The 8,202-nt window shown below is 39.7% G+C and overlaps 1 protein-coding gene across 1 annotated transcript; it reads left to right on the top strand.

Annotated features, from left to right (window-relative positions):
- Positions 1-3,957: 3,957 nt before the first annotated feature.
- LOC115199114 (protein mono-ADP-ribosyltransferase PARP11-like) lies at positions 3,958-7,924 on the top strand. Its single transcript, XM_029761690.1, has 8 exons — positions 3,958-4,106; positions 4,194-4,328; positions 4,571-4,691; positions 4,829-4,913; positions 5,118-5,181; positions 5,476-5,606; positions 6,786-6,937; positions 7,046-7,924. Exons 1-8 carry the CDS (start codon positions 3,996-3,998, stop codon positions 7,342-7,344), a joined length of 1,098 nt encoding a protein of 365 aa, XP_029617550.1. The 5' UTR covers positions 3,958-3,995; the 3' UTR covers positions 7,345-7,924.
- Positions 7,925-8,202: the final 278 nt, after the last annotated feature.

The raw sequence follows: 8,202 nt of genomic DNA, 5'->3' as shown, positions 1-8,202 counted from the left end.
CTAAATAAATCACAGACAGTTTCACCAGCAATGCACCCCCACAACATCACACCACCTCCATTCTTCACGGTAGGATCCACACATGCGGAGATCCTCCGTTCATCTACTCTGCGTCTCACAAAGACACAGCGTTGTAACAAAAAATCTCAAATTTGGACTCATCAGACCAAAGGACAGATTTCCACCGGTCTAATGTCCATTGCTCATGTTTCTTGGCCCAAGCAAGTCTCTTCTTATTGGTGTCCTTTAGTAGTGTTTTTTTTTGCAGAAATTCAACCATGAAGGTCTGATTCATGCAGTCTCTGAAAAGTTGATGTTGAGATGTCTGTTACTTGAACTCTGAAGCATTTATTTGGGCTGCAATTCCTGAGGCTGGTAACTCTAATGAACTTATCCTCTGCAGCAGAGGGTCTTCCTTTCCTGTGGCGGTCCTCCTTTCCTGTGGCGGTCCTCATGAGAGCCAGTTTCTTCATAGCGCTTGATGGTTTTTGCAACTGCACTTGAAGAAACTTTAAAAGTTCTTCATGTCTTAAAGTAATGATGGACTGTTGTTTCTCTTGCTTATTTGAGCTGTTTATGCCATAATATGGACTTGTCACAACACAACTGATTGTCTCAAATGCGTTAAGAAGGAATGAAATTCCACAAATGAACTTTTACCAAGGTACACCTGTTAATTGAAATGCATTCCAGGTGACAACCTCATGAAACTGGTTGAGATTGCCAAGAGTGTGCAAAGCTGTCATCAAGGCAAAGGGTGGCTACTTTGAAGAATCTTAATTATAAAATATATTTTGATTTGTTGAAAACTTTTTTGGTTACTGCATCATTCCAAATGTGTTATTTCGTAGTTTTGAGGTCTTCACTATTATTCTACAATGTAGAAAATAGTAAAAATAAAGAAAAATCCTTGAGAGGTGTATCCAAACTTTTGACTGGTACTGTATGTAGAACAAATATAGTTACCAAAGAAATTGGAATTCTAGGAAAACTAGATAGAGTTGCTCCAATTCTATGTGAAATCTAACTAAACAGACAATGCAAACACTGCAGTTGTACTATCACATCATACCATGCATGAGGCTTATAGTCAGCTCCTCTCTGTGTACTGTACTGTAGCAGATGCATTTTCTAAATGAAAGCTAGGATATAGGCCTAGCTAGTGTTGCTAAGCTAAGAAACTGGATGAATCTCTTTGGGGACCGTTTGTGCAAGTCAAGTGATTGATTGCCTGAGTTAGTTGAGGCCAAGACCTTCGGCCGAGATGGCTTTTAAAGGCCAATATGTCTTAAAATCTACTGCTTTCTCCTTCACCGCTATTGGTACCATGATCTGCCAGTGCAGTAGTCTACCTGTATATGTGTACTGTATGTAGTTGATATATGCATGATAAGCACTCTCTTACCCCTTAAACAATCTACCTCCCTCATTCTGCACATAGTACATTGTTCAAGAAGGAAATACCCCCATGAATATTTTCTTGAGCTAAATTAAAATTGTCTTTCCTCTTAATGAGAGGGTGTCAAACTATGTCATAATGACAGTATTTTCGTGTTCATTTAAAGTCATGTAATGTTGGTCAGTACTTCATGTCCTCTGCTTTGATGTATAAACTCGATATGGGCTTGATTTAGGCCTACTGTTGTAATACACTGTAAATAAACTAAAATGTTATATGTGTATGTTTACCAGCGCTAGTCATGTTGAATGCAAGGTGTGCATTATTTTATCTATCTATATATTTCCTGCAAATACTACCAAGGATCATAGAAGGTTAAGCGATAGGGAAACAATGGAGGGAAATGAAATGCTGAGTGCATCTAATTGGCCACATGGCGGCAGTACAACACAAGATTACGCCATACATTTCTGTTCAATCATATCTGATTTTCAAATGTTGTTGAGGCATGGGATTGACTGATATCCCCTCAGAGATGATATAACCATGCCTCATAACTTAGTACATTTCATATGAAGTCATTGTGAGTTAGTCTTTGTTCTTTTTTTTGTCGGGGCGGGGGGTTGAACAATTGTCTTTTCTTAGTGAGGATTATACAGTCGTCAAGAGATTTCAAGAATACAATCCGTTAGGATAAGGAGGAAATACACACATTTATAAAAATAGTAACTAGCAGAATGAGTGAGTTCCTCCAGTCTTGACTGGAACATCATGGACCAGTGACAACAAAATGAAGAAAGGACCTACGTTTTATATGGCATACAGTTGAAGTCGGAAGTTTACATACACTTAGGTTGGAGTCATTAAAACTTGTTTTTCAACCACACCACAAATTTCTTGTTAACAAACTATAGTTTTGGCAAGTTGGTTAGGACATCTACTTTGTGCATGACACAAGTAATTTTTCAACAATTGTTTACAGACAGATTATTTCACTTATAATTCACTGTATCACAATTCCAGTGGGTCAGAAGTTTACATACACTAAGTTGACTGTGCCTTTAAACAGCTTGGAACGTTGTAGAAAATTATGTCATGGCTTTAGAAGCTTCTGATAGGCTAATTGACATCAATTGGGTCAATTGGAGGTGTACCTGTGGATGTATTTCAAGGCCTACCTTCAAACTCACTGCCTCTTTGCTTGACATGGGAAAATCAAAATAAATCAACCAAGACCTCAGAAAATAAATTGTAGACCGCCACAAGTCTGGTTCATCCTTGGGAGTAATTTCCAAATGCCTGAAGGTACCAAGGTCATCTGTACAAACAAAAGTATGCAAGTACAAACACCATGGGACCACGTAGCCGTCATACCACTCAGGAAGGAGACGCGTTCTTTCTCCTAGAGATGAATGTACTTTGGTGTGAAAAGTGCAAATCAATCCCAGAACAACAGCAAAGGGCCTTGTGAAGATGCTGGAGGAAACCGGTACAAAAGTATCTATATCCACAGTAAAACGAGACCTATATCGACATAGCCTGAAAGGCCGCTCATCAAGAAAGAAGTCACTGCTCCAAAACTGCCATAAAAAAGCCAGACTACGGTTTGAAACTGCACATGGGGCCAAAAATCGTACTTTTTGGAGAAATGTCCTCTGGTCTGATGAAACAAAAATAGAACTGTTTGGTCATAATGACCATCGTTATGTTTGGAGGAAAAAGGGGGATGCTTGCAAGCCGAAGAACACCATCCCAACCGTGATGCACGGGGGTGGCAGCATCATGTTGTGGGTGTGCTTTGCTGCAGGAGGGACTGGTGCACTTCACAAAATAGATGGCATCATGACGCAGGACCATTATGTGGATATATTGAAGCAACATCTCAAGACATCAGTCAGGAAGTTAAAGCTTGGTTGCAAATGGGTCTTCCAAATGGACAATGACCCCAAGCACACTTCCAAAGTTGTGGCAAAATGGCTTAAGGACAACAAAGTCAAGGTATTGGAGTAGCCATCAAAAAGCCCTGACCTCAATCATATAGAACATTTGTGGGCATAACTGAAAAAGTGTGTGCGAGCAAGGAGGCCTACAAACCTGACTCCGTTACACCAGCTCTGTCAGGAGGAATGGGCCAAAATTCACCCAGCTTATTGTGGGAAGCTTGTGGAAGGCTACCCAAAACGTTTGACCCAAGTTAAACAATTTAAAGACAATGCTACCAAATACTAATTGAGTGTATGTAAACTTCTGACCCCCTGGGAATGTGATGACATAAATAAAAGCTGAAATAAATCATTCTCTCTACTATTATTCTGACATTTCGCATTCTTAAAATAATGTGTTGATCCTAACTGACCTAAGACAGGGATTTTTTCCTAGGATTAAATGTCAGGAATTGTGAAACTACGTTTAAATGTATTTGGCTAAGGTGTATGTAAGCCTTCAACTGTATATGCAAAACAAGTCTGACGTCAACTTTATTGGTGACTCAGACGTTCCATCTAAAAAGCTGATTTACTTAATCCACAGGTGAGCGTCATACACCAGACTTTCAGACAAGGACGTCCTCCTTTAAGAGGGTGTGGTTTGACTGGTGATGTTACTACAGCATTTTCAAGCAGTGCTGAACAAGATCAGGAGTGGCAGGCTAATCTTGGATAGCTACAGTACCATTCACCTTTACTACAAAACAAAACCTCAGGAGAAGGTAAAGTAACATTTTCCCTAGTATTTTATCAAGCCAAATTTCAGTGGTGTTTCTGTAAATATGATATGTGTGTGTGTCCTGATGTAGATGTGGACTCAATCAGAAAGGAGTTCAGAAGTTGAGGACATGGACACCTCAGACATGCCTGTTATGACAGATTACAAAACAAATCCATGGCATTGGTTCTACCTGGACGAAAGGGGAACGTGGCACATGTTTGAGGTAGGTGTCTCTTTTGTCAGTCTAGAGTTAATCTCCCACTACCCCCCCCCCTCCCCACCCATTCACCCACACCCACACCCACTGGGCATACACTGGTTGAGTCAAAATTGTTTCCACATAATTTCAATGAAATGACGTTGAGCCAACTTGGAATAGACGTTGAATTGACGTCTGTGCCCAGTGGTCCAACTCTTACATCTTTCAGACTTTGCTTTGTCTTATAAATTGTATTTTTCTTTCAGGATGATCAAATAGAAGGAAAATCTCTGACCAGTGAGGACATTGAAAGGTATTACACAAGAAATCCAAAAGGAGTGTTACAGATATCCACATCCAGAGGCATCAACAAGCTGGATTTTGCTGGTATTTACTTGATTCCTAACTATCAACCTGTATCCACAATAATATCATACAGTATTTTTTTTTGAATTTTTTAGAAGTTATTTTCACATCAAAGGTTTTATGTTGTGAACTGATAGCACGGACTATTTGATTTCCAGAGATGGTTCTGACTGACATCAAAACAAGGAAGCAGAGGCGAATCAAACGATCCAACAAGACTCACGAAACCGGGAATAGTGGAAGGTGAAACTTTAGATTTGTCAATTGTGATCACTGGGGTTCAATAAGTTATGGAATGGATCCAGATCAAACATGTCTCTGAAATGTATTGCTCCACCTTTAGGCAACACATACTCTCATCACTTACTGAGAAATGAAAGTGAAACCAACTCACTGGTGGCTTGGTTTCCTTTTAACATGAAATTGTTTATTTTGTTTCTCTTTTAGATGCTCTTGTGTTAGTTCAGTGCCCACACACTGGGAAGCGGTGGACCCCAAATACCCCTATCAGGTGCAGATGAAAATAAAGTTATAAAACGAAAACAAAAGTTATACATATCAGTTTTTGTAATCTCTTTTTTATTGATTTGGGAACACAAAGCAATATATGTCCAGTGGAAAATTAGATTGTTTAAAGGGCAAGTTGTTGCTAACTCAATCACATCAGATGTTAGACGTAGTATCTAGTATATAAACAAACCTTAGAGTCGGTTATTCTTCAATAATATAACGTTTGTTTACTTATCACTTATCCTGAGTTTGTTTGTAATCTGAGTATGATTTCATTTCCATCATTAACCCATAGGTGTTCTGTCTGAAGAGAGACACAGCTGAATATAATTATGTGGCAGGCTGCTTAAAGGAGGGGGAACTAGAAAGACGCATCAAATCCATCTGTAGAATACAGAACCTGGACCTCTGGGAATTTTACTGTAGGTAAGAGGAATTCGAATTTACATCATCATAATATTATTATAATTTCTCCAGAAATAGATGGATGTAGTACAGTATACATTTCCTATCTAATTTGGTGGTATTCTATCACTATTGTATTGACCATTGTAAAAACTATTGGTCGCTAAATCCGGAGAAATGACGGACCATGTAAAAAACTGTTGGTCACTAAATCCGGCTAGAAGGACCACGTGAAAACAATTGGCTGGTATGCCCTCACCCGTCTGAGTGGTCAGCTGTGAATGCCCTCACCCACTATATACTTAACTGATTGGTTTGGTTCTGTCCTCTATAGTGCTGTCCGGTTAGAACATGATGTTGAAGCCACTATGGAAAACGCTGTGGTAGCGTGTGTATGCAAAAGACTGTTTACCAATACAACAATTAAACCACTTCTGCAAAAGTACTTGTGCATCCAATGCCATAACACTTATGGCTGTACGGAATAATACTACATATGATAAACAATAGGCAAAGCAGTATTGGCAACTCGAACATTAAAGAATAGTAACAGCCATACAGTAGAACCTATGTCTGAAAGCTATCAAAGTAACAGGAAGTAATTAGTGGTAATTAACCATTATTTTTGGGGCTCCCGAGTGGCACAGCGGTCTAAGGCACTGCATCTCAGTGCTAGAGGCGTCACTACAGACCTTGGTTCGATTAAAGGCTGTATCACAATTGGCCGTGATTGGGTGTCCCATAAGGCGACGCACAATTGGCCCAGCGTCGTCCAGGTTAGTGTTTGGCCGGGGTAGGCCGTCAATGTAAATAAGAATTTGTTCTTAACTGACTTCTCTAGTTAAAGGTTAAATAAAAACGTTTAAATTACACAGCATGTAATACCCATAATAAATGCCCTGCATTTCGATACACGTACAACATTCAGACATTCGTGTTACTGTCAACAACTAAAAGTAGTCAGAAACATGCGTCTTCTCCTGTCGGACAACGATAACACTCTGACCTGAGTGGGCGGGTGCAGTGTCCAGATGCGCATTTCCAAGCACTCATATTGGTTGCGAATGGCAGTTCTATGATGGGTGAGGAATAATTTGGGTAGGCTGAGCAGCCAAACTAACGGGACTGAAGGGACTGTGAGGGAAGTTATGAGGAGAGGAGCAGGACGGCCTTTTTTACATGGTGCTTCTCTTTTTAAAGGAAAAAGATTCAGTTGGGAAGGATTCAAGGTGTTACAGAGGTCAAGGAGGAGAAGCTGTTTCATGGAACAAAAGTCAGCAACGTACACTCAATTTGTACATACAATTTTGACAACAGGTTAGCTGGTATCAATGGCCATGTTCTTGGAAAAGGTAAGTGATGATGAAACAGGCTATAAATGAATATAGTATGTATGACAGCAGGTATAATCTCTCTGGTACAGTAACCCCATTATTAACCCTCTTCTTCCTTTTATGTAGGAACCTACTTTGCAAGATTTGCATCATATGCAGACAAGTACAGTCCATGGAACACTGATCCAGTACCTCTGTTTGGTGAGGCACCACAAGGCTTCAGTAGCCAAAAGACCAAAACTATGTTTCTGTGCAAGGTGATAGTTGGGAAAACTACACTGGGAAAGAAAGATTTCCTCAAGCCTGATGACAAAAGTGCTATCAACTTCCATGACAGTTGTGTGGACAATGTCATGTATCCCAGAATTTTTGTCATATTTGATCACAATCAGATATATCCAGAGTACTTAATTCAGTACTATTGAAATAAAGATGGAGACCGAGTGACCTACAATGAGTAGCCATGTGCAATATGAACTGTAAGCCTGTCATTGGAATAGGTTGAATGGACATTTTGCATTCAAATAAATGCAATTTCTATTCACTGTTGTTTTAAACAGTGGTCCATTCTCAATGGAAATAATTTCTATCACGATGGATTGTGTAATAGGCTATTGCGGTGGTGTCGGAATAGGGCGGCACTCAGGGGCTGTGAGTGGGTGTTTGAGTGAGAAAGACAAGGAGAACCAACAAGTCAGCACAGCCCCCTTCGTTATCGACGCATTGTGCCGACAACATCGAAGAGCCATTCCAGACGCTGATGCAGGAGGACTTTCGAAGTTAGGTGTTAGCCAGACTAGTTAGCCTACAGTAGGAAATGTTGTGGCCTTGTAAAAAAAGATTTTCAGAGCACTGGCAGTAGAGGTCGCTGTTGACCTTGATGCGCACCTGTAGGCCCCTTTCCATGATTGAAGATGAGATGCTAAAGTGCTCGATTTCTGTCAACTCAGGGCAGTCACTCCGCTGCACTGGAATGGAATTAAAACTTTGAATGAATCAAATGAATTGAACATGTCCATTGAATTTTTTGTTTTTTATTTTGCATATTTCGCTCTGAATTGGTCCTTGAAATCACTTCATTGTTTTGTAAATTATAATTCAAAGTTTTCACTGTGACTAAACCACAACATTTGAGTTGAAACCATTTCCTTTTCAGGCCAAATGTTCACTTAAACAGTATGCACACAGTTTAAACAAAATCAAGCCTTGCATTTCATCACAACAAGCTACATAGAAACAAATATCACACAAAAAATGAATTTAGTGAATGTTAGGATACCTCT

The sequence above is a fragment of the Salmo trutta genome, chromosome 8, assembly GCF_901001165.1.
Source record: "Salmo trutta chromosome 8, fSalTru1.1, whole genome shotgun sequence".
Classification (NCBI taxonomy): Eukaryota; Metazoa; Chordata; class Actinopteri; order Salmoniformes; family Salmonidae; genus Salmo; species Salmo trutta.
The sequence above is the reverse complement of the archived record's forward strand: the minus strand, read 5'-3'. Positions and strand labels throughout refer to the sequence as shown.